General features: G+C 32.2%; 4 protein-coding genes and 1 long non-coding RNA gene across 8 annotated transcripts; 4 read left to right on the top strand and 1 right to left on the bottom strand.

Annotated features, from left to right (window-relative positions):
- Nucleotides 1-1,672: 1,672 nt before the first annotated feature.
- LOC121733706 (DNA fragmentation factor subunit alpha-like) lies at nucleotides 1,673-5,258 on the top strand. Its single transcript, XM_042124053.1, has 2 exons — nucleotides 1,673-2,293; nucleotides 2,772-5,258. The coding sequence occupies exons 1-2, from the start codon at nucleotides 1,815-1,817 to the stop codon at nucleotides 2,884-2,886; spliced, it is 594 nt and encodes a 197-aa protein (XP_041979987.1). The 5' UTR covers nucleotides 1,673-1,814; the 3' UTR covers nucleotides 2,887-5,258.
- Nucleotides 5,259-5,606: 348 nt separating this feature from the next.
- On the bottom strand, nucleotides 5,607-6,278 carry LOC121733592 (guanine nucleotide-binding protein subunit gamma-1). Its single transcript, XM_042123887.1, has 2 exons — nucleotides 6,156-6,278; nucleotides 5,607-6,078 (listed from the first exon to the last, which is right to left on the bottom strand). The coding sequence occupies exon 2, from the start codon at nucleotides 5,987-5,989 to the stop codon at nucleotides 5,777-5,779; it is 213 nt and encodes a 70-aa protein (XP_041979821.1). The 5' UTR covers nucleotides 5,990-6,078; nucleotides 6,156-6,278; the 3' UTR covers nucleotides 5,607-5,776.
- Nucleotides 6,279-7,219: 941 nt separating this feature from the next.
- LOC121733594 (prefoldin subunit 3) lies at nucleotides 7,220-9,172 on the top strand. Of its 2 annotated transcripts, XM_042123889.1 has the most exons (5): nucleotides 7,220-7,292; nucleotides 7,381-7,478; nucleotides 7,714-7,956; nucleotides 8,051-8,205; nucleotides 8,807-9,172. In XM_042123889.1, exons 2-5 carry the CDS (start codon nucleotides 7,416-7,418, stop codon nucleotides 8,892-8,894), a joined length of 549 nt encoding a protein of 182 aa, XP_041979823.1. In that variant the 5' UTR covers nucleotides 7,220-7,292; nucleotides 7,381-7,415; the 3' UTR covers nucleotides 8,895-9,172. The 2 variants fall into 2 exon arrangements, with proteins under 2 accessions (XP_041979823.1, XP_041979822.1); XM_042123888.1 differs by lacking the exon at nucleotides 7,220-7,292 and having other exon boundaries at nucleotides 7,307-7,478.
- Nucleotides 9,173-11,869: 2,697 nt separating this feature from the next.
- On the top strand, nucleotides 11,870-14,072 carry LOC121733748. Its single transcript, XR_006036607.1, has 3 exons — nucleotides 11,870-12,166; nucleotides 12,864-12,946; nucleotides 13,881-14,072. It is a non-coding gene; the product is annotated as an uncharacterized LOC121733748 (long non-coding RNA).
- Nucleotides 14,073-18,599: 4,527 nt separating this feature from the next.
- On the top strand, nucleotides 18,600-22,900 carry LOC121733503 (E3 UFM1-protein ligase 1 homolog). 3 transcript variants are annotated; one of them, XM_042123765.1, is made up of 7 exons: nucleotides 18,600-18,681; nucleotides 18,906-19,001; nucleotides 19,078-20,063; nucleotides 20,138-20,576; nucleotides 20,658-21,116; nucleotides 21,307-21,518; nucleotides 22,693-22,900. In XM_042123765.1, exons 2-7 carry the CDS (start codon nucleotides 18,919-18,921, stop codon nucleotides 22,809-22,811), a joined length of 2,298 nt encoding a protein of 765 aa, XP_041979699.1. In that variant the 5' UTR covers nucleotides 18,600-18,681; nucleotides 18,906-18,918; the 3' UTR covers nucleotides 22,812-22,900. The 3 variants fall into 3 exon arrangements, with proteins under 3 accessions (XP_041979699.1, XP_041979700.1, XP_041979698.1); XM_042123766.1 differs by having other exon boundaries at nucleotides 18,600-18,702; XM_042123764.1 differs by lacking the exon at nucleotides 18,600-18,681 and having other exon boundaries at nucleotides 18,855-19,001.
- Nucleotides 22,901-26,283: the final 3,383 nt, after the last annotated feature.

Here is a 26,283-nt window from a genome sequence, read left to right as displayed (position 1 = left end):
CCTTTCAAGGGAGACGTGCATGAATTTTGAATAGCGCTAACGACTGAGACGACACTTAAAGTGAAAATTGTGTGCTTACACGTATTAAGAGCATAAACAAATTATGTAGATACCAGCTTAGCTTCATAGCGATAACTTTGCTCCCGAGTTGTACATTCAGATAAGAAGGCTTTATCCACTTTTATCGTAATAAATTTAGTAGGTATATTTAGTGGGCTTTTATGATGTAGAATACCTAGGTGTTATCTTAAAATAATAACAAAGAGCAAAAAAATCTACTTGCACAGTAACCTGATAAAAACAAATAGTTTTTATCAGGTTTAATTATTAATACTTATGTTGCAGATGAAATAGCTCTTTTAGTTTAGTGGAGCTGTGCTCGACTATGGCAAAAGGATGAAGACCCTGCACTGACCCTCACAACATTCCATAACTCCTGCGAGGGTAAACTATAATCTATACATCTATACATATAAATAAAATTGGAGTGTCTGTTTGTAATATTAAAAGAACCGTTTTTTACTAAATGCATGTAAATGTATATAGGGTACATATAACCAAATAGCAATTTTTACAATTTTTGTCTGTCTGTCTGTTTGTTCCTCTGAAATGGCTGGAGCGATTTCGACGGGACTTTTTTAGGCACATAGCTGATGTAGTAAGCAATAACTTAGGCTACTTTTTAACCGACTTCCGAAAAGGAGGAGGATATATTTCCCTTTTTTTATAAAGGAACCTTAAAAAGGGGATATTTTTTCTCTTTTTTATTATATTTTCCCGGGACTCAAAGTATCTCCATACTAAATCTCAGAAAAATCGGTTCTGCGGTTTGGGTATAAAGAGGTAACAGACAGACAGACAGACACATTTTCGCATTTACATTAATGGATATAGATTTTGCTTATTAATATAAGAATATGGATTTTACTTATTATTATAACATAACAATTAACATTCTGTACTACCAAAAATTGGCCAAGTGCGAGTTGGACTCGCGCATGAAGGGTTCCGTAGCCTGGAGACAGACAGACGGACAGACATCGAAGTCTTAGTAATAGGGTCCCGTTTTTACCCTTTGGGTACGGATCCCTAAAAACTAAAACAGCGTTGTTACTTGTTACCGAAGAACGAAGACAGCGACAGGATTACCGAAGTCCGCGCGGCGCTAGCTTGTCTGCGCCGAAGCGCTTTATTGTAACGGTCGGCAGACGAAAACTCTAGTGGCTCATTTTTAGACCGATCGGTTTCCAGATAACGCGAGAGAAAGCGGGTCTAAAGTTTGAAAGCTCGAATATTTTTAACTGATACCTAATAATGTTAATATTATTATTCTTACTATAAAATAATTAATAACGTAAAATCGCAAATGTATAGGGTGAACATGACTAGTGATTGGATAGTACTAGTCATTGGACAGAGCACAAAAACACTAAATTTATTAAGGTTGCTTTAAAAACTACCTGTTTTTCTTAAAAACCAGACGTTCTATTACTTTAAAAACAGGGAAACAGGCAGTTTTTAAAGCAACCTTAATAAATATTGTGTTTTTATGCTCTGTCCAATGACTAAAACTGTCCAATATACTAGTCATTTACCCTATACGGTACTAATTATATTTTTTTTATTGGCAACACGCCTTGATTGTCAAACGTCAAGTGTCCAACTTGAAAATTGAAAAATGAATTTTCCTTTTTCAGTTTGCGAATAGAAAACGAGGATGTAGGTTGTCGGTTGTATTTACAAGTGCTAAACGTAATAAAGAGGGTTCTAATTTATTCCAATCATAATATTTACTCTCGTGAACACTTAAGACAATGGAAGACGACATTAACAAGCCATATAAAATTTGTGATGTGAATCGAGAAAAGAAGAAGGGCATCGTGGCGTCGTCGTTAGAAGATCTTATAAATAAAGTGCCCGAAAAATTGGGATTGCCTTCCGAAAATCTCACGGTTGTTCTGGAGATCGACGGAACTGAAGTGGACGACGAAGAGTATTTTTCAACTTTAGATCCGGACACTGCTCTCATGATTTTACACGGGAACGAAAAATGGGCACCGAATATGCCGAAGTGCCAAGTTTCTTTGGATCAAACGGACGACGTGTCGTTGGGTGAAAAAGGTCAAGTGGCGAACCTAGTGGGCCGCCTGCAGCACAACCTCTGTCATATTTCCTTACTTGGAGGTCAAGATTTGGAACTGCTGTCTGATATGGACCCAGACAGTCTTGCTGATATTGTGACTGATAGGGACAACAGAATAATACTTGAACACATCAAGGAAGCCTCTGGAAGGTAATCTTATTGTTAAATAGCATTTTCTATGATTACCTATTCAAGTTTCCACTAAATCATAACAATTTAAGTATTTTGTCACTAAGCAAATATTTTACATACATAAATCATTCCTTGAAATTTGGATTTATGAGTTTAAAATCTATATTATTCCCTAGCCTGGGTCTATTTCTATGAAAATTTATTGATCATAATAAATATTAAATTATTAAACAGTTTAGTGGTATAACACAAAAACAATAATGACTTGTGGCATATTCTTAGATCAGTATTTTTCTTTGCATTATTCTGAATGTATAATGAATTAATGAATGAGTGATTCATAATATTATTAAAATATAACTTATAAGTTTTTATAATGAATGTTTCTTTTTTTGCTGTATTACTAGGATTTAAACTAAACTAATTAGCAAAATTGTGTTTGAGTAGTGGATATGTGGTTACAAATGGATAACCCATAAATTGTTTTTCTTTTCAGAATTTTGCTGGAGAAACGCCAAGCTCAAGATGCCATGGAGCTACTGAAACTTTACCATCAGAGTGTTGCAAACGGGAATGAAGATGTTTCTACTCCTAGTCAAGAAAGGGTGTAAGAACTAGCAGCATGTCTAAATTCTGTCTAACCTCGAGTATTTGTTTAAGAGTGGACATGTCTCAAAAGTTTACAAAGCATTTGCTTAGAAGAAGCTGCTTGCGAGACATTAATGTCTATAGTAGTACTACAAAAATAAAAATTAAGTAATTGCTAAGTTGTAATGTGACTTATTTTGCCACAAAACTACATTTATTTTGCTCTAAAATAACATTTCCAGTGCAATACTAATTCTGCCTTGAAAGGAACTTTAATTTATGTAGTACTATTATATTTATAGACTTAATTGTCAGTGTAATATGATGTATTTGTATCTATTACGTACTAAGAACTAGATAGATAGATGACTCTTCTGACAAGTATGTTTTAACAAAGACACTGGGTATGATTCATCCTGTAATATCATAATAATTATTAAAATTATTTAATAGTATACACCAAGTAAATGAGGCCTTTTTTTAGAAATCTGAATTTATATAACTTTATTTGATGCATAGTCTCACTATAATTTATGTTTATATAACAATATATTGAAAGTACTCTAGTAGATTTAGTTACATTCGCTAAAGATACGAGTCTGTACAGTAATATTTTATTAAACTCCTTTAAAAAGATGTAACGGGGAAGTGGAACCGTTATCGTTATAGGTAATCTTAGGTGTTGTAAGCAGCAGTTCTTATGAGTACGAGCTGAAATCATGTAATCATGATAGTATCATATAATAGTTAGTGTTAATCGATATTGTATTTACTATTGATAAACCCTCCCATTGATGTATTTTAATAATCGCTGTGCACTTTAAATTATATAAGTAGTATTACTAAAATGTCCTTTTATATAATTGAGTATGTTAGAGTATTTAACTGTAAGGTGATAGAATGAGAAATATAACCAATATGTTTAGTATTGTAATCTGTATGTGTATTTTAGAGTTCTTAGACACTGTATCCAATCTGTTTTAGTTTTCAAACATTTACCTCCCGGTTAAAACAAATATTCACACCATGCTCACACTAATCTATATTGCACTTTGTCTGATACATTTGAAAATCCACTCGAAAGAATATGGAGCAGTATAAGCATGGAGTAAATATTTTTATTGATACAGGGGTATGTAATAAATAAAATGTATGCTTTGTAAACATGGTTAATTAGTTATTGTAGGGCCACATAACATCTACAGTATGGCCTAATGGAGTTTGGAAATATAAGAAATTCTTTTAATCTATTCAGATTTCAGAGTAGTCGCAAAAGCCTGACAGTCAGGAGAAGTTAGGTGTTAAAACTATAGAAAGTATATTTCGTTACATTATTTGTTTTCACCATTGATTCCTAATGAAACAATTATTTGTAAATGTTGTATACCTATGCTAGTAGATGGAATTTTATACCTGTAATAATAAATATGACAATAGGGATGCTAGCGGATAGGCCTTTACTTTTCAGGTTTAAGGTGTAACTTAATTTATTTGCTTTTGTAAACTTTTGAGAAGCAAATTGCTACAAGGTTGATAATCAACATCAATTTAAAAGACTGATAGTTGGTAAAATTTAATTTTTTTATATAGTTTTACCCCTAGTATAAGATTACTTCATTTATTCCAAATTTGCTCAAACAATTTACAAAATAATAATATATTTATAAGTTTTATCTATTTTTAATTCCACTGCCAAGACATTGTTCATCAAATTAGAAATTAAGTCTTTATGGTACCTACTGCTTTGGAGTTCAGTGTATTGTAATCTTCTTTAGTACTGTATGTTAATAGGTAGATATTTTAGAGAATAATAAATAAATAAAAATAACAAACTGGTTGCACTAAGCAGTTGTTACTGTAAAGGCTTGATTAGGAATTGCATATAGAACACTATGCTTGCAGAAGTAATAACATTGCATTTTTTATAGGGACATGTGTACGTAAGTAAACATTTATTGACACACTGCACAAAATTCCGCACAAACATCCTATTTTACAAACCAATATCACTAGCACATCCAAAACATAGCTCTAACATTTAATTATAATTTATTATCTCATAGAAAATTTAATGTAGCCTTTGAATTGAATGCCTGATTGAAAGTATAGTCATATCCACTGTGTACTGTCAGGGAATTTAATGTTTAGCAGGCTGACCATTGTCAATTTTGTGTAAGATTGTTGATAGAAACAAATAATGATGTTGGTCAGTGGTCACTGCTAAACTAGATGATCTATAGTACTTTGTGAGCAACTGTGTACGTGGTAGTTATAAAAATTTCATAAAATATCACATCAACATCTTAGAAATACCTATTGCAATTTCAAAGTACTGGAATTGATGTATGCTTAGTTTTAAGTTTTTTACTGTGCACAATTAAAGTGTTTAGCAAAGTTTAGATCTTTCATTGCCTATTTATTTCTCATTCATATTATTGAACATAAATTAAGCATATTAAAATAAGTTAAATCATATTTCATAACTTCATAGTTGAAAATCAAAATATTACATTTATGTTTATTTTTGTTATTTTTACTTCAAGATATTTTATAGGATTACTAGAATACCAACCGCTTAACTTATCATAATTAATTATAATATACTTATTAAATTTGTAAGAATGAAATTCATTAAATAACACCATAGACTAAGGAAAATATACTATGTATGTTGGTCTCTGATAAAACAATCAAAAAGTACAAGTTGCATCGTTGTAAACAATATTTTAAAATAAAACTGCTGTTCTCTTCACATATTTTTATTCACAGAAATACACAAGTCATACAAAGGGCTGGTAAAATATTTTAGAAACACAATCACATGAAGGGTATAGATTCATGAAGGAAAGCATACACATCTTTCAGAAAACTGTTTCAGCAATAAATAAAACGGTAGAATATAAATAGTAGTATTTAGAGGACAGTACATGAGCTCTTTTCCCTGAAGGGGTTAACTTTTTGACTGGAAAAGCCAACCAGGAGGCAATCTTCCTGCTCGTGTTCGTTAATGTATCTCACAATATCTGAAACCGCTACAGAAACCGGCACGCGCTTTATAGCGGCCTCCCTCCGCAGTTGTTCAGTTACAGCACGTTGCTGTTGTAACGTTGATACCATCATATCCATAACGGCAGTGTCTGAGAGGCCTATGTTGGAAACAAAAAATTAACAACGCAGATGAAATATCGTAAGGGCGTAGCCTTGTTTGTTTGTTCCTGGAATCAATAAATTCATTATGTAGCAAGATATAACTGTATTGTATGTAAATATAAAAGAGAAATAAACCACTTACTGCGTCGAAACAACGTTAAAGCTGAAAATATTAGATCAGTAAAGTTATTTTTCGATTTTTTAACATTAAAATTTTGTGACAGCAAAATGGATTCTTAAATCTCAAATTTTGGAAAAACGTCAATTTGACAGTTATTTTTTTAAGATTAGGGCGAATTGTGATACGCATAAATCTTTGACGGAGCGTGCCGGGGCGGCCGGCGGGTCGGGGCGCAAGCAGGGCCCAGTGCATTGACATAATTTGACGGATTTTGAGTTTTGTGCTGCCGGTATCGCAGTGACGGAAATCCGCCACTTGCTATAGAAAACTGTTAACGGGGCGCGGCGGATCTTGCCGGGCCGTGTAGCATCATAATAATAATACGCGAACGAAAAACTTTGTAACCCTTTTTACGAAAAATGGGGTACCGTAGGTGCATGAAATTTTGCACAGTTATAGTTTATATGGTAAACTTACATCGAACTAATATTATTTTGAAATTATGCTTTTATCATACATTTTTTTAACAAATAAAACTTTACACACACAATATGAGAAATGACAGATTTTTGAGTGACAAGCCTATACATACGAATTATACTCTTTTATTTATGGTTGAAGTCTGTTGACAACAAGTTGACAAATTTAAAATGGATTATAGTTTTTTTTTAATACTTACACGGCCAGTCTGAGATCAGCTAAGTCCCAGAGACAAGAGTTGAAAAAATATGATAAAGTCAATATTTTTTACAAAATATAGGTAGTAGTCCTAATGTTTTTGAAACTAAGGTCGAATTTCGCCGCGTAAAAATCCGCGCCGATGAGCCCCGGCACACTGCACAGTGAGAGATACGCGTATCCGCTTCCATACAAATTGTATGGGATCGGCTTTTTGCGCTGAGCCCTGGGCCCCGGCACGCTGAGGCCCGGCCATGGCCTGCCGCCTGGCTCAGTCCTTTACCAACTACCGTACAACTTGTTATTTAAAAAAAGGGTTTTATAACCGAAGTGCCATTAGTAAGAAAAAAAAGTTAATTGACAAGTGACATTTGACAGCTAACAAAAAAATTTGACAGTCGAATTCCCTATGGATATTGGATTTATTGCTCATCGTAAATAATTAATTTTTAAATTATTTATTAGTTTATGTGGTAGCCGGTAAGATTTCAATTATTCTTAATTTCCTCTTATCTTGAAAGCATTTATAGCCTGTATTCATAGCAATATTAGTTCTTACTTTGTACAGGCATTTACATTACAAAATAATTTAAGAAAAGTAGTATGGAAGGCGACGCTGCTGAAAATACAAAATCCTTTTCGGGGATACCAGAAGCTACTTTTGTCGTGAGTATGAAATGAAATAGATTCTAATTTAATTGTTACTATTTTATTTAACATGATCTTAAAAGTCAAACATAACAATATGTAATAAAGATGTAACCTCTATTTGATAGGTTATGATCAACCATCTGATATTTTTAGCATCAATATTCGACGACTAGGTCTATACTGGATTATATAAAGTTGCGAAAGCGTATATTTAGAGATAAAAATAATTCATTGTGTATTTTTATTTTAGGACAATGTAGATGAATTCATGAATTTACCAGAAAACTCTGGTGGAGTGGAAAAAGTATTGAGAAAACTGGATGAACAGCATGGAAAATACAAATTCATGGAGTACACATTAAATACTAAACGGAGGCGCTTACGTCAGCAAATACCAGACCTGGCGAGATCTCTCGAAATGATTGAAAAATTAAAAACTCAAACTGAGGACACTGAGACACAATTCCTACTAAGTGATCAAGTATTTGTAAAGGTTTGTATTATAATCAAACTTATATTCAAATGTATTTGATAGTGTAAGTGAGGCTTTTAATATATTTTTTTGTTTTTTTTTTTTATTATCCTAGGCTAATATCAAGCCAACAAAATCAGTTTGTTTGTGGCTAGGAGCTAATGTTATGTTGGAGTATACTTTAGAAGATGCTGAGAAACTACTAACAACCAATATGGCTACAGCTAAGAAAAACTTGTCATGTGTTGAGCATGATTTGGACTTTTTAAGGTTACTATAAATTTTATTAATAATGTATACTTGTAGTTATTGAATCACTGAATTATTTATTATAATACAGGGTGCAATATTGCACCCTGTATAGCGCATAATACCTACAACTTTTGTAATCTAGGAAAGAGATACAATTATACATAACATTAATAGGACAAGTGTAGTCTTGTGTTTGAGAGGTATCACTAGATTCATCTATTGTAAAAGAGACTAGTTGTTATTTAAAACAATTAATGTATTTATTTTATATATTTATTTATAAATTCTTTATTTGCATTAAATAAAAATAATATAAAATAACAAAAACATAAACAACATTAGGCAAATAGGCGGCCTTACCGCTTTCAGCGGTTTCTTCCAGACAACCAAAATATGATAACAGAAAATAATGTCTAAGACTTAAAGTGCTAAAAAAAATCCTCATATATTTATAAAATACATACTAATTTATATATATTATATAACATTATATTACACATAATAGAATATCCAAATAAACTACACAAATTTACACAGATATAATAATTAATATTGTTATTAGGAAAATCAACTTAAATATTTTTAAGGTTATTTGAAATTAAAAGAATTTTAATTACAGAGATCAATGGACAACTACCGAAGTGAACATGGCTAGAGTGTACAACTGGGATGTGAAGAGACGTCAAGCCGCAAGAGCCTCTAGTTAATAACTCAATTATAGCCTGTATTCATAGCAATATTTAAATTTTTACTGTTTTTTTCAAATATATTATAATACAAGTATAAAGTCACAATATATTTAAAAATTATAGCAAAAACTGTTGCCTTTTCTAAATTGATATCAATATGTTCTTGTTTTAACATTTTACCATCATCAAATTAGTTTAAACTTTGATGCAATTAAATTGTAATTAAGTACTAAACAGTTTTTACTTAATTGCTGAAGACGAAATTTTAATAAAATAAATAATGATCACTATCTTCAATACTAAGATTTCACTACATTTTTTAACATTTCAATTCTAATATAGGTACTATACAAAATTACTTTACTCTTACAAGCTACTTTTATTTATGCTTTCATGAATGACTTAACAATAAAAAATAGTTGCATTTATTTAAAACAAATCTTTTATTTTTACCCACGAGCAGCTGCTGTAAGGGTGAAGCCAAACTAGCGTTTGTAACTTGTGAGTCGCAGAATTTCGGCTGGCTGAAATTCTGCTGCATTTTCATACAAAAGTATTCACCTGGCGCTACAACATGATCATATTATAGTATTATAGTAGATCATAGTAAATCAACTGGCTAATTAGTAAAACGTTTAATGAAACTGATTACTGAAGCATTACTCTTAATACCTGGTAATTTATATGAATCTTTTCACAAGACTACTTATAAGAGAATCTCTTTTATATTCTCTTTCACACAGACACACACACACGCACGGTGCATACACACACATACACAAACTTAATATTGTAAAGGCCCATTCACGGCAGTCCTGCCGTGAACGGGCCTTTTTATTTTTATTTCTTTTTGTAAATGTATCTCTTTTTTTTTTCTTGGCAACTTGTGCCACAGACACAGATTAATATATGTGCCACAGACGAGTGAAAATCTATCTCTTTCTTTCCTGTACTCACTGTTTATAGCATAAACCTATAATGCTAAAGACCAACAAAGAGTGCGAGAGAGAAGAAAATTCTTTATGGAATTATAACAAGATGAAAAGAGAGAGGCAGTCTAATGAAAATTGTAATAACTTTTATTTGACAGGTTGTCAAAAGTTGTCAATCGTTTTTATGCCCTTTCGGTATTTGCAATTTATTATTTAAATCGTATGTTATTTTCAACAAATACTATTATATATAACAATAATAACTTGTGCTGTGAGTGATTGCAGTGTAAATCATAGGAGAGCCATGCTTCGGCACGAATGGGTCGGCTCGACCGGAGAAATACCACGTTCTCACAGAAAACCGGCGTGAAGTGAGTGAGTTTACCGGAGGCCCAATCCCCTACCCTTAGTAGTCCTTCCCTATAGTAGGGAAGGGAATATTCCCTACTGTCCCCAATTCCCTTCCCATCCCTACCCTCCCCTATTACCGTATTCCCTCTTAAAAGGCCGGCAACGCACCTGCAGCTCTTCTGATGCTGCGAGTGTCCATGAGCGACGGAAGTTGCTTTCCATCAGGTGACCCGTTTGCTCGTTTGCCCCCTTATTTCATAAAAAAAAAAGGAATAATCCTGAAAAATACACATTTCACCCGTAATCTTCCGTAGTCTTCATGTCCTAATTGCTACGATGTGTTTATTTTTGCTATGTTCTGTCTTTAGTTCTCTATTTCAAATAAAATATTGTGAATCCTCCCTTTTACTTTCATATTTTGCGTAACTAAAGGTACTATTATTCCTATATTACACAAATTTTGAAGAAATTTTTTTCATCAAAATTTTTTACATATACGCTAATGCTTGAATCAAATTTATCGATATGCTTATCGATATTTTACAATAACATAAATCTAAAATAAAAATCATTTACCTTTATATTTATCACCTTAAGCCCGGCCGCACATTATCCGAAATTTCTGATCAGAATAAAATATAATATACTTACTATGTGTGTTGTTTACTTTCAACGTTTACTTTCAATGTAAGGACTGATTTACCAGATAGATTTTACCTGAGTAATAAATAAGTAACTTAATAATGTGTTAAGTGTATATTATTTACCCCTATAAGAACCTCATGTCATACCACATATTCGACGATTGAAAAATGATTCCAAAAGAAAATGTGTATCTACTTTTCAATCGTCACCTTTTTTTGCCAATTAAAATTTATGATACCTAATTTGAAATACAAATCTGTCAAAGTTGCATATTATTTATTTCTTATAGAAACTCAGGTAAAATAACTCGAACGGACTAAACTATCGATAGCAAAATACTATACATTATATAAAATATACATCACTAGCACACGCACACATTGACAGATCAAAAATGGTCACGCATTTTCGAGTTGTCGGGTGGTCTATACGACAGTATAGACCAATGATATTCTATGTTACTAAGTATTTTAGAAACTCATTGGTATAGACCACCCGATATGGTATAGTGTGTCAAGAATGTCTAGGAGGTGAAACTTTTTTGACATTTGTCCCTTTGTTGTATCAATACTCTTTGACATAAAATTTACAAAACAAAGATTTTCAATTTGCTTAAATTTAGTTTTACAATGTGAAAACTACATGATACTATGATTAATATTAATAATTAAAGTGAAAGACGTGTCAGAGTGCTGAAAATTTGAAGATTTTCATTGAAGAAAAATAGTATAACGCGAAAATATCACTGAAATTCTCGCGTCCAGATTTTCGATTCTGATCGCCCAATCGCCATAGTAGCAGGTATTTAAGCGTTTGTTTTATAAATTCTGTATGTTAATTTTATTGTATAGTGCAATTTTAAGTAGCCTGAGTAAGTATTATGTGGAATAATAAAACAACAATTTTACAGAAGTAAACCTTATGTTTACGTAAACAATTTTTTTTTTTTTTTTTTATAAGATTTAATGGCCTGGTAACGAGACCTTTAAGCCAAGTCTTTTTAAAGGATTTTTAATTTATTTTATATTTATATAGTTCCCACTGAATTTTTAATATATTTGTAGAAAGCACCATAACACTTTTGGTTTTTTAGGAAATCACTTAATTGGCGGCGGGAGGTATCACTTTCTTCAATAATTTCAGTTGCCAACACTAGTCTATGAAAGGTGAATCTTGAACAGTTGAAAAAAATGTGATTCATGTCGGCGTTCTCTTCGTTACAAAAAGTGCAATTATTGCTGCTTATTATGTTCAATCTCGCAAGGTGTGCAGGTGCAGTGTTATGACCAAATCTGAGTCTGTTTATTGTTGTGATAAAGTCACGGTTCGCTATCTTCAGCTCATTGTACCATGGATTTGTCGGTAATTTTCCTTGAATTTGTCCATACCACTTGCCTTTAAGTTTTTGGTCTTCTTTCCAAAATTCTTCCCAAACGTTTCTTACAGATATTTTCACATTACAATAAAAATCGGTCATAGGAACATTTACAATACTTTTGACATCTAGGGCATTGACCCCATCATATGCAGTTTTATCTGCTATTTCATTTCCAAAGATACCTTTATGTGCAGGGACCCACATAAAGGCTATTGTTATACCTTTATTTTCCAGTCGCCACATAAAGTCTTTGATAAAATAAATGATATAGTTAGTTTTAAAACTAAAATTGACATTCTGAAGACAATTAATAAGACTTAGAGAGTCTGTTAAGATCAGAAAATATTTACAATTATTTACACCGTTTATCAATTTTAAGGCTTCAAAAACTGCATATGCCTCTGCTGTAAAAATAGAACATTGCATATCTAGAACAAAACTTTGAGCAAAGTCCCTTTGAGAATCATAAATAGCACTTCTCACATAATCATCACCCTTACTACCATCAGTATAAATTGTATAGTACTTGTTATTTTCTTCTAAAAACGCAAGGATGTCTGAATTGTTATTGATAGATTTTGTTATGACCAGAATAGGATGTATTATACTTCTATATGGATGCATGTAACATGACCAATGTGAATACATTTTGATATTTGAATAAAGAGATTGTATTTCTAGGAAAATCCGGCACAAAGTTGGGGACAGCCCAGTCAGAAGATCATGAGGTGAAGCTAATGGACCATCTGTGATGATTGGGTGAGGTATGATTCTATTTATAATTTGGTAGTTATTTGATGAAAGTAGCTTAATACAATATCTTTCAGAAAGATAAAGACGCCTTAATATCAGAGGCATAATACTTGTTTCGACCTCCATGGCCCTTATGGGAGTCGAACACATTGCCCCTGATATAATCCTCAAAGCTCTATTCTGTATTACATCTAACTTTAAAGTATGAGTGCTATTCAGATAGGCTAAAGCACTGTAATCAAAATGGCTTCTTACAATAGACTTGTACAGCACTGAAAGTACTTTGGGATCTGCTCCCCATGAAACACCTGCAAGACATCTTAAAATATTAATACCCTTGATGGCATTTCTTGATATATATTTAATATGATCCTCAAAAGATAATTTTTGATCAATGTTAACACCTAGGAATTTATGTGAGGTTACTCTTCGAATAATCTCACCATTATAAGTTACATCAGCAGATGGTGTGTCTTTTCCAAATATCATTAAATTACTTTTACTAGCATTAATTTTTAAATTTAATATTTGCTGATAATATTTTCTCAATTGGATTAAACAAGCATTAATCTTTTCTATAGCTACTGATAAATTAATATCTGAACAATATAAAACTAAATCATCTGCAAATTGAAGGATATTTACATTTTTAATATTTACATATTTACATATCTCCCATATATACAAATTATATAACAAAGGTGATAATGTTGCACCTTGCATTGTGCCCTTAGATACAGTCCGGGGCCCATGTAAAATATTATTATGCTTAACATACAATACTCTGTCAGTGAGGAAATTATAAATCCATTTACACACATATCCGGGTACTCCAGCATTACTAAGTACCTTAACTAGTATACCAGGGTCCACATTATCAAATGCGCCCTGGACATCTAAAAATACACAAACAGTATGTAATTTATTGCCCTTTGCATTTTTCAGATCGTGGATGAGAGAAATGAAGCTGTCTGAACAACTTCGTCCTCTACGGAACCCATACTGAATTTGAGGAATGATGTTATGAGATTCTGCGTACCAATCCAGGCGGTTCTTTAGCATATTTTCAAATATCTTACCAATACATGACGATAAAGATATTGGCCGATAAGAACTGGCCTCCTCTGGTGGTTTATCTTGTTTCAGTATGGGTATCACACATTGAGTCTTCCATGAGATTGGTATCAGTTTTTTAAGCCAAAGACAATTTAAAATACACAGTAATATTTTTTGGATAGATTCTGGTAGTTCTTTTATTAATATATACGGAAAATCGTCCAAACCAGGGCTAGTATTTTTTCTAGATTTTATACTTGTTAAAAATTCTGACCATGAGAAAGGATCCAATAGAAATCCTGATTGTGGATTTTCATTGTTCATATTAAAATAAGTTTCTAACGAATCAGGATTAACTAAATTAGAATTATCTGATAATTTATCTAACAATGGTTGCACAAAATCATTTTGATATGACTTATTATTGGTTCTAATACCCTTAAATCTTTTAATAAGGTTCCAGATTTTACTTATAGGAGTAGTTCTATTGAAATTATTACAAAAACTGTTCCAACTTTTACGTTTTTCTTCCTTTATGGTGCGTTTTTTAAGAGCATCCATTCTTTTGTACTTAATGTAATTGTCTAATGTTGGATCGTTTCTATAAAGTTTAAGTGCTTCATATGATTTAATAACTGCTTGTTCACACGTACTATTCCACCACGGAGCGGGTGGCCTACTCCTAAAATTTGTTTTAGTAAATCTAGGAACTTCCATTAGTTTAAGTTCATTAAGTCGGATACAAAACTCATCATAAGATTTCATTGGATCCTCTTCATTGACCATCATTTCATGGAAGACTGTACTAGATGATTCCCTATACTTATTCCAGTCCGTTTTATGGTATAAAAATCTGTCATCATATTGATTTATTGTGTACCTTTCAATGCACATGGTAATGTTTGTTATTGTTGGATAATGATAACTACCCATAGCATCATCATGTACAGACCATTCACACAAGGGTGCCAAGTGAGGGCTAACAAAACTTACATCTATTGCTGAAGGGTTGTGTGTAGGATAATTTACTGTTGTAAAGCTGCCATTATTCAAAATACATAAATCTAATTCATCAATTATATCATATAAACTTTGGCCTCGACTTTTGGTGGATAAACATCCAAAAGCAATATGATGTGCATTGAAATCTCCACTAATAAATAAAGGTTTTGGTAAATCTCTTATGATATTGCGCAATCTATTCATTCGTATGTGCCCAGCAGATGGAGGACAGTATACACAGAGAATAGTTAAAGATGACGTATTGTCTGTATATACAGATATGGCTATTGTTTGTATATCCTCATAAAAGTTGGTATTTATAATATTGTACTTTAAATATGGTTTTACTAATATTCCTACACCATTACGAGGATTTTTAGAAATTTTGTTATAAAAATTGTATCCAGAAATACGAACAGACTGGTGTTCTTTTAACCATGTCTCATTTAGTAGACAAATATCAATATCTTTATCATTTAAAAATTTTGTAAGAAGAGGTTTTTTGTTATTTATCCCTTGAACATTAAATTGCGCAATACATAGAGAAGATATTTTTTGAGTTTGTGAATTCATTATATTGACAGACTCTTAAGAAGAACATCTTTAATGAATGATGTTGTAACAGGTACTTCATCACTCTTATTTGCTACTTGGACCAATGTGTGTACCAGGGCCATTAGTACATCATCATTTCCAACGATAAGCGACTTTATGTTTGGTATATTTACATCTCTTGAAATAGGCTTTACAGGTTTATTTACAAATTTGGATGTATTATTTACATTATTTACATTTTTATTTACAGGTATGGTGCGAGTTGGCAGAGGAGGGAAATCAACACTTTCTTTGGAAATAGCAACACTTGCATATGATATTTTATTTTTCTTTTCTAATAATTTCTTTATTTTAACTGGACATTGTTTAGAAATGGCCAAGTGAGGTCCACCACAATTAACACAGCAAATCTCATTTGGCTTACTACATTCTTTATAAAAATGTTCACCAGAACAAATTGAGCAGCGCTGCTTTCCGTTACATATTTTGGCTGAGTGATTGAACTTAAAACATTTATAACATTGTTGCAAAGGGGGAACATAATCAAATACTCTATATGAAAATAACTCATATTGCACATTATCAGGTAAGCTATTTGACAAAAAAGTTATACTAACAGTTTGTGTACCGACTAATTCATTACCAACTTTTCTCATGAATCTTCGCACTGCAATTATTTCATATGTTGAAGTTAAATTTGTGAAAAGATCTTTGTTCGATATATTTGCTGGTACAAATCTAATTATTCCTGTTTTTTCAATTTGAGCTGCCGGGATGTATGCTTTCATATTATATTTTTCTAGAAAGTTAATGTTACTTATGAAGTTATTGGCCGTGTTATGTTGTTTGAAAATCACAACAATTTTGTTTGCGTTAATACGCCGAATTGCTACTACACCTTTTACGTTTGAAAATATACTGTTTAAATAAATTGGGCTTTTATTTCCCAACCTTTCTTGCACATTTTTACTTTCTATATACACCTTGAAGTCTGTATTAATAGAATTTTCAGAATATAGTCTTTTATAATTGGGTTTACGAAATGGTAAATACATGTCCTCACCACCTCCGCCGCCAGCACTAGAAGGCCCCCCAAGATCATCAGGGGGCCGGGGTCTTTTTTTCGAGGTAGGCGGGATCTCCCCGCCCGCCTCATCTCCATCCATTTTTATTATTTACACACTATTAATAGTCTAAATACTTGTATTTACACAACTTTTAACAATAAATTATTATAATTTAATTATTTTTCAATTTTGAAAAAAAAATTGGAACCGCGCTTTTTCAAATTCCCGCCAATCTCCCTTTACGTAAACAATGAACTGTTAAAAAAATCTACTTATCATATTATAACGCGCCTAACATTGATTGATACTTTGACTTAGGTGCTTTGCGTAAAATTATGTATCTGTTCTTAGATGTATATAAAATTCTCGTGTCGACACAGTATATGTGTCTCCTTTAACACTTTGATGCAGCGTTATATAATATTATAATTATAATGTTGTATATTTACAGGTAGCAGAAAAAGCATTTAACGAAATAACCAAAATGACTGGGAGAATTATTTATACTATCATTTTGAAAAAAAAAAATACTGAAAATAAATACAAGGAGTGGGAAGAAACCCTTTATTAGGATATTGAAGAGCTGATTATTGAAGATGAAAGTGCCTCTTCACTGTGATACCACTGCTGTAACTACATGGACCTAGAAAGTGGCGATGATTCTGTTTCCGGCTGCATTGTAGAATATTATTTGGATGATCATATTTTAATAAAATAAAAAAACCCTGTTTTTCATTTATTTATTTTTTGTATTTTCTTAAATAAGTAGTTCCTTAATAAAAAAGAAGTGAGCTTCTCTCAACTCTCACTGGTCATCAAAGTAACTCTGCAGCTCTCAGGGAGAGGGTACTTAAATAATAACAGGTGTTATAAATTCATAATAATATTATGTAACACTAGTGACTAGATGTCCCGGTGAACTTCGTGTCACTTATGAACCTTCCCTGGACTTATATATGTCGAAGGATGATTTGATAAATCCGTGTTTTCGCGAAATCCCTAGAATTTTCGCGAAAACACGGATTTATCAAATCATCCTACGACATATACATGAATATTTTAAGACTAAAATTAGCCACATCGGTTCAACCGTTTAATCGAGTTATTGCATTTTTTATATAGTCCGTCAAGAAAGTGAAGAAATGAAAAAGTGCCAACTGGCAACATCGTAATGCCATCCCTATTTTCTTAGATTGATTTGAAAGGAATGACACTACGATGTTGCCACTTTTTAATTTATTCACTTTCTTGACAGAGACAGACAATAGAAAAAATGAAACGAATACGTCGTTTCATTTTTTTGCAGTTTGGCAGCTGACTGTCAACTTCATAATTATTGAGTGTCATGTTATTTAAAATACTTGTAAAATACTAACAATTTCTGTCAGATTTTAGAATATGACACTTACACTGACACTAATTTTTAACTTTGCGCATGCGCAATGTGCATTGAAAAACGAAACGAACACGACTTAGGTATGACATATACAAAGATAATACTTTACATAGACTTTACAAGAAACAATCTAATTTTTTTTTGTAATGTCGTAAATTAAACACACACTATAACTACATCATAATTATTTCCAATTTTCTTAACTACATAATATAATATATAAATCATAATATTATTTACAATGCGTTTTTTATTATTATTTTTATTATTAGTCTTCTTCTTTTTTTTTCTTATAATGGCACTTCGGCTATAACCATGGCCAGTGTTGGGTATAATTTTATGGCGGGAAAACAATATTCTTTAATACAATTTTTCTATAATATTATCGTCAGGTCAGTCAGGTCTAGTCAAATTCTAAGTATAAATCTTCTTCTTTTATTTAGGTACGGCAAACCATCGCTTTTTGCGACATTCTGCCAGAAGGGCGAACTGACATGTGTCACTTGACTATTGACACCAATTAACACTTGCTTGACAGCTTATTGACACGTAGAAGCCAATTATATACTAGTAATCTGTGGTAGAAGCTATCGTGTTTTGGTTAAAATTTTAATTTTTAAGGAAATATTGGATTGTTTCATAAAACATCATAAATAAAAATAATTAACAGGTAATTAATTAAGAAGCTGAGGTAATTGTCCTTAGATATTTATTTTATCTACATATACTTTTAGTAAATTAAAGCTGTATGAGATGAAAAGAGATGTTAATTACACTTCACGTCTGTAATTAAACAAAGATTATTACAATATTAATTTGTCTTGTATTCTGTATTCATTTTAGTTAATTTTTTACTTTAACGAGATTTTGTCCACTGATAAAATTTCACTTCAGTTGTCCTTTTGAAATGGCGCCCTCCACGGATTGGGATGAAATTAAAAGATTGGCAGCTGACTTCCAAAAAGCTCAATTGAGTTCAACTTCTCAAAGGTATGTTACATGAATATATAGATTATATAACCTTGCCATGACAACTTTTGTGAACCTACTTTACCACTCTTTTCAGGCTTTCTGAAAGAAACTGTATAGAAATAGTTTCAAAACTAATAGAGCTGAAACTAATTGATGTGATATTTACAAATGATGGAAAAGAATATTTGACATCACAGCAGTTGATCAGAGAGATAAAAGATGAGATCTATGTTCGTGGAGGCCGAGTCAACACAGTAGAATTAGCTAAGGAACTGAATGTTGACCTTAATCAAATAAACTTAAATGTAGCTGAAATTGTAAAGGGCAAGGAGGTTCAACTGGTCTCAGGGTCATTGATCACAAATTACTATTTAGAAAAAATTGCAAGGGAGATAAATGAAAAGTTACAGCTTTTGGGCCAGATATCAGTTGGTGATCTTACATTACAATATGATCTTCCCGCTGAATTACTTCTGCACAGTGTTCTGGAGAAGTATTTGGGCAAATTAATAATTGGAAGGCAAGATCCATCTGACAACAGAATATTTTACACTGAGGAGTATCTTATGAGGACTAAAGCTAAGATAAGAGGTGCCTTAATGGGTTTACTGAAGCCTACACCTGTTAGTTTCATAATTAGCCATTGTAATTTAACTGAGAGACTCTTTATGTATCTATTTGACCATATTAATGCTCCAGGAGTACTCACTGGTCGTCAATCTGGGTCTCTTTATGTCCCTTCATGTTATACAAAGTCACAAAATGAATGGGTCATAAACTTCTACAAACAAAACAATTACCTTGAATATGATGCTCTGACTCGCTTGGGCATTTCTGATCCTAAGGGTTACATTAAAAGGATATTGTCAAATGAAGATAACACATATTTAAGTAGCTGTGTCATTGGAGCTCAAATCAAACAACAACTGGAGACAGCATTAGAAGAATGCATAGCCTCTAAGAGCTACTTGGATGTTGTGTCATTGCTTCCGTCCGTTTTGTCAGATGAAGATATTGAGAATGTCTTAGAATCAATGTTAAAGAGTAATTCAAAATCAACTATGCTATTTGATAATACAGGTAAAGTATTTTGTACTAATATTTGTTACTCTTATTTACAGTTTAATTTATTTACAATATTATAACTTTTTTAGTATTCAGCAACCATTTCATTGATAACCTAAAGAAGTCTTGCCTACCTATGGTACAAAAGAATGTTGATGCTGTTGTGAAATCAGGAAAATATCAGCAGTTTTATCTTGAAAAGCAGATGAGTAAATCAGATATGCAGAAAGACTCGCATGTAGATCATAAAGCTGAAAGGCGTGAGGAAAGACGAAGGAAAGCCAGCTCAGGTAAAGGAGGGGGTGGAACTCAAGGCCGCGAGACAAAGACTAAAGCAGTTAAAAAGCACCCCAGGTCCAAACAGGCAGCTCAAGACTCCGACTCAGATGAATCGTCAAATGTTGTAAAGAAGAGTCAAGCTAATTTAGAAATTGTGTCCGTCCAAGATGTAGAGAAAGTTATCAAGGATGCCTTAGATAATGAGGGTCTGGAAGATCTTACTACTCAAATAGCTGAATACATTCAAGGGTATTAATTTAGTTTTGTGTCTTATTCATATTATGCACACAGCTTATACTCCTTTGATTACATTGGTATTACATTTTTTAGGCAACTTAATCAAGAAGCTCTCAATATGGCCAAGGAAATGGCTGACAAGTTACTTCAAGATGCCAACCAAAACAGAAAGCAAACTCACTCCTCTGCCCAAGATCGTATTAACGTCCTTGTTAATGACATAAAGTTATATGAAAAGGGATTGAAATTATTCCCCAGTGATCAGCAGCCTGGTTTTGTAAAGTATCTATTGAAAACTCTGGGTGGGGACGTACTATCAGAGTTCTGTAAGTATGCAGCAAATCAATGCAACCTTCCCATACAGACGGACACCATAACAGTGGAGCAGAGGAATAAAATATTAAATGATGTTTCTGATGAATATATGAAACCGCTGAAATCCCTCAATGCCACATTGTCCGAACAAACTATGGAACAATTTTACCAGGCCGTCGACACATGCTTAGCCGAATGTGGAATGATTTTGAAGAAAGTAGACAAGAAAAAGGACAAGTAAGTGTGATTAATGTGTGCAAACTGTGATTGACATTCAATATTATTTCATTATTAATATTTGTTTATTTTTAATGTAGTCAACAGAGATAAATGACTTTTTTATTGTGTACTGGTGTGAGCACTGCCTCTTGCATCAAAAAGCAATTGTTACACAAGAGTATTATTAATTTTAGCTCATTATTTTCAGACTTCTAATACAGAACCATAGGGAGAAGCTCATTTCTGAGCTAGAAAACTGTAATGATCCAGCATTGGCACTCCACTTTGTAGTTTTGGCGCTGTTTACCCTGCTAAATCAAAATATGATGCATGCCTCTGGTAGACAAGTACCTTCAATTATAGTTCAACTGAAATCACAGTTAAAAGATGACGACTTCCAAAAGCTTCAGAAGTTTCATGGTAAAAATTTGCTCAATTCTTACTTAAATATTACAAGCTATTTGACCGAGCTTTGCTTGGTATTCGATAAAACACAAATAAAATGACATTTTCTATAAATGATTCCTGGCTAGATCAATTTATCGCCCCCGAAACCTGCTATGTACTAAATTTCATGAAAATCGTTGGAGCCGATTCCGAGATTCCAATTATATAAGTAACTAGCTGTAGCCCGCGACTTCGTCCGCGTGAACTTCAGTTTATAGCGCGTGGTGTCAATAAAAGTGGTGTCAAAAGCTTTTTAAAACCCTGGTACCCCTTAAATCAAAATACCCAAAACAGCCGTGTAGTGTGCACAAGCAAGCAAGCAATAGCGCGATCTAGGGGACTCTTGGTGCCATCTATTTTGAGTTTTTGGAACTAACTTAATTTGACCAAATTTACGCATTTTCACCCCCTTACCCATTTCCAGTTAAAAAGTAGCCTATGTCCTTTCTCAGGCTTAGACTATCTGTGTACAAAATTTCATTACAATCGGTTCAGTAGTTTTGGCGTGAAAGCGAGACAGACAGACAGACAGAGATACTTTCGCATTTATAATATTAGTATAGATATAAACTTATATACAAGAATTGCTCGTTTAAAGATATAAGTTAAAATATTTTGATTATACTGTTATTATTCGTTGGCTATTATGTTTACTCAAAGGGATAAAACAATAATTATTGTAAGAATCTGGGGGCACGGCAGTGCCCCAGCCAAGCTTTTTAGCATAGGCACGGCCGTACCATACTTTTCTCGAAGCAGTTCGCGGCTTTTTCACAACACGTTCACATATAGACCTAGAGATAGAGAATGGGTGCTAAGCTAAGTACAGAAATGTTTTAATGTTACGAAAAGAAAAGAAACCTTAAAAAAAGAAGTGACATCCCACCAAAACTTTAAATGTAAAAAGGAACCAAGCAAAATATTGCATAGCTATGCAATATATCTATCGTAAAAAGTTTTCAGATCACATTCAAGCCAAGCCTTCAACTTATTTTGTAATTTAAATCAACATTCAGTGAATTTATCAATAGTTTTCTTTATTTTATAATTATTATAGTAGCTTGGAAATGAAAACACATTAATGTTTTGGTGGGATCAAGTTTATTTTATAAAGTAACATATTGGTAATTTTTTAAATAATTTTCAGAACTAGTTACGAAATATTTGATAGCCAAGGATGAAGATAAAGAAGAAATTGAAGAAAAACTTAAAGAAGATCTACCTGAAATCAAAAATTTGGTCCAAGAAGTGAAAAAGTACAAATAACTACAATACAATCTCTATTTAAATGATGAATTTATGTAGTAAAATGAAATAAGTAAAATATTATTTTAAAATATAATATTATATTGTTATTTGCATTATTATTTTATAAGAATAAGGGTCATTTTTGTATGGAAGCCGAACCCAACCTGTAGCGCCTGTAGCACATCCACACATCAAATGAAAGGGCTTAAAAAGCTGAACATTTTAGACGTAAATCTCTAAACCGTGGGGAAAAAAGTTAAGTCATTACAAAAGTAATGAGCAAAATTAAAAAAAAATGGACAATCCCCATTAATAATTATGTACTACGTCGTAGTACATATTAATTCCATGTTGATTCCATGGGTCTACCAGAATCTGATGGCAATTTTTGACAGCAGATTTTCAAAAAATGTCCTTGATCATTGAATAATTTTTAAAAGCTTTTATTTAACTTGCATAAGTATGTAACTGTAAGTTCGGGTGAAATCTTGGAACTAAATTTTGAAGTAGATATATTTAACCGATTGAGCTGAAATTTTGTATACACGTTTAGTTTGGATGACAATGCACGATATTATTGTCCAAGATAGAGGAATAGTTATTTTAATGCACTTCTGCAATATGGGTATCAAATGAAAGGGCTCATTGAGAGTAACTCGAAAACGAATGTAATGTCATTCTACATCCAATATGGCGGCTCATCCATGACAGGAGAATAGTTATTTTTAAAGGGATATTATTAAATGCACATCAGAATAATTTTTCAGCACACTACCTTAACTCCGCTAATTAACTGAATGCATACCAGAAAAACTAATGCTGATCAAAAAAACAATTGATTAACTGAACATGTCCTTAAAAAAACTTAAACATCATACAAAACGCGACGACATTTATAATCGAATTCACACCAAATATGGTTCATACGAGTACATCGGATATATTATTTGTAAAACTAAAATTTAAATTGTTTATCAAAAATACTAACTTGCACTCTAAATTAGACAATTATCTTACAACGGAATTTCTAAAAACGATATCGGAACGTGCACCACAATAAAATCAATTTCTATTATCATAACAAAAAAAAAACATAATAAAAAAAGATAATTTATAAGTTTATTAATCCCTTATTCGTGCTATAATATAAGGCATTAGTGCTTAAAATGTCACATCAATTGATAATTTGGCTATAAAATCTACAAATATATACTAGTAATCTGTGCTATAAAAATTGCATAGCTTTTTACGTGTGTTTACGGATTCTCATCACTTGAACTATAGTTAATCGATATCATGAACTAATTGACTTTCTTTCCTGTATCATAATGTGCTTCGAAATAATCGACAAATAAAAATATTCAAGAAAATAAACGCACACTACTTGTATGAAAATAAGCACAAAATGGCCACGCGATGACGGGCTTACGGCCGTTCCCAATATTTGATCTATCTCTGGTTTTGCCCTACTAGAGATAGGAATAGCTCACATTAGACATTAGAGACATAATATATTTTATGTCAATTATATGGCAATATTTTATGGCAAAACCAGAGATAGATCAAATATTGGGAACGGCCGTAAGACAACATATAGATGTACATAGATTATGTATTAAAGTATAGACTTTAATACATAATCTATGTTGCCGGGAATGTGAAAGAGTGATGTTGTGTTTTTTTTTGCATTATTTTCCTAAAATTGTGTTATCTGAGTTTTTAATGTGTAATATTTGTAGGATATTAACCATTAGATATTCGCTATCGTGCACAAGTGTAGGAAAGTGATGCAATATCCAGAAACGTGTTATTTTGTGTTCCCTCCAAAACTCCATCGAAAGTTTCAGTAAAGCGTCTACCACTTTACTGAATCGACTGACTTCTTGACTGTATTGAATTTTACCTAGACTTTGACTAGACTTTAGACCTGACAATAGAGAAAAACGATGCTGTTTTGAATTGTGTTATATATTCATAGACATAATATAATACTAAAGACCAACAAAGAGTGCGAGAGAGAAGAAAATCCTTTATGGAATTATAACAAGATGAAAAGAGAGAGGCAGTCTAATGAAAATTGTAACAACTTTTATTTGACAGGTCGTCAAAAGTCGTCAATCGTTTTTATGCCCTTTCGGTATTTGCAATTTATTATTTAAATCGTATGTTATTTTCAACAAATACTATTATATATAACAATAATAACTTGTGCTGTGAGTGATTGCAGTGTAAATCATAGGAATAATCCTGAAAAATATACATTTCACCCGTAATTAATCTTCATGTCCTAATTGCTACGATGTGTTTATTTTTGCTATATTCTGGTCTTTAGTTCTCTATTTCAAATAAAATATTGTGAATCCTCCTTTTTACTTTCATATTTTGCGTAACTAAAGGTACTATTGTTCCTATATTACACAAATTTTGAAGAAAAATTTTTCATCAAAATTTCTTACATATACGCTAGTGCTTGAATCAAATTTATCGATATGCTTATCGATATTTTACAATAACATAAATCTAAAATAAAAATCATTTACCTTTATATTTATCACCTTAAGCCCGGCCGCACATTATCCGAAATTTCTGATCAGAAAAATTCGGACGCCCGGCGGAACGCACTCTGTTCATACATTTTGTTGTAGACCCATCATACTAAAAGAATTTCTGACGTGTCAAAATGTATGAGCGGGGCGGGGCGTCCGAATTTTTGTGATCAGAAATTCGGAAAATGTGCGGCCGGACTAAAAAGGACATATTATCTTATTTTAACTAATATAATATAGTATAGTATAATATAGCTAATATAATATAACTACTATAATATAGAGTGACTCTAAAACTAGAGGAAGGTTTATATTTATATATCATAATCATTTGTTTTACAGATTCCCTCAAGATCCTCTAATAAGAGGAAAATGGCTGAAATTAATTGGGCGTGTTGGTTGGAATCCCAAGAAAAATTCAACAATATGTAGGCAAACATTTCATTGAAAATGTTTAAAGAAAAATTAGAATAAATACTATTTTGGTTAAAGGAGCTATCCCAACTTTATTTGTGCCAGTAAGTTTGACATACTGTTGCACTTGTTACTGAAGCAATTATTAAAAATAAGCAATTATAAGCAATTAATGCTTTTTAGTTCATTTATGATTATACTTATATGAACTAAAAAGTATTAAATAATCTTATTCTGTACTCAGTCTTCATAATTTTGAAGTCGGTACCAGTCCTAAATATATAAGTTGCTGTTATACCTATTCTGTCAGAGAACTGGCGATTAGGTTAGCTGGTACCGATTGCAAAATAATGAAGATTGAGAACAGAATTAATACTGAGTACAGAATAAGAATTTTTTAATACTTTTTAGTTCATTTAAGTATAATATTACTATTGTCATTGCCTTGGAAGTCGGTTTTAAGTTTTTGTTTAAAAATAATAATTTTACTCATTTTAGCTGTCCTTAACGTTTTCTATACTTACAGTTGG

This window comes from Aricia agestis, chromosome 14 (assembly GCF_905147365.1).
Source record: "Aricia agestis chromosome 14, ilAriAges1.1, whole genome shotgun sequence".
Taxonomy (NCBI): domain Eukaryota; kingdom Metazoa; phylum Arthropoda; class Insecta; order Lepidoptera; family Lycaenidae; genus Aricia; species Aricia agestis.
The sequence above is the reverse complement of the archived record's forward strand: the minus strand, read 5'-3'. Positions and strand labels throughout refer to the sequence as shown.

What these genes read in the sequence shown, in the direction of transcription:
- LOC121733503 (XM_042123765.1), top strand. Translation starts at nt 18,919, where the DNA reads ATGGCGCCCTCCACGGATTGGGATGAAATTAAAAGATTGGCAGCTGAC. An exon ending in TATGCTATTTGATAATACAG is followed by an intron (nt 20,064 to 20,137) that starts GTAAAGTATTTT and finishes TAACTTTTTTAG; the next exon opens with TATTCAGCAACCATTTCATT. An exon ending in AAAGCTTCAGAAGTTTCATG is followed by an intron (nt 21,519 to 22,692) that starts GTAAAAATTTGC and finishes AATAATTTTCAG; the next exon opens with AACTAGTTACGAAATATTTG.
- LOC121733706 (XM_042124053.1), top strand. Translation starts at nt 1,815, where the DNA reads ATGGAAGACGACATTAACAAGCCATATAAAATTTGTGATGTGAATCGA. An exon ending in ATCAAGGAAGCCTCTGGAAG is followed by an intron (nt 2,294 to 2,771) that starts GTAATCTTATTG and finishes TTTTCTTTTCAG; the next exon opens with AATTTTGCTGGAGAAACGCC.
- LOC121733594 (XM_042123889.1), top strand. Translation starts at nt 7,416, where the DNA reads ATGGAAGGCGACGCTGCTGAAAATACAAAATCCTTTTCGGGGATACCA. An exon ending in GTGATCAAGTATTTGTAAAG is followed by an intron (nt 7,957 to 8,050) that starts GTTTGTATTATA and finishes TTATTATCCTAG; the next exon opens with GCTAATATCAAGCCAACAAA. An exon ending in CATGATTTGGACTTTTTAAG is followed by an intron (nt 8,206 to 8,806) that starts GTTACTATAAAT and finishes TTTTAATTACAG; the next exon opens with AGATCAATGGACAACTACCG.
- LOC121733592 (XM_042123887.1), bottom strand. Translation starts at nt 5,989, where the DNA reads ATGGATATGATGGTATCAACGTTACAACAGCAACGTGCTGTAACTGAA.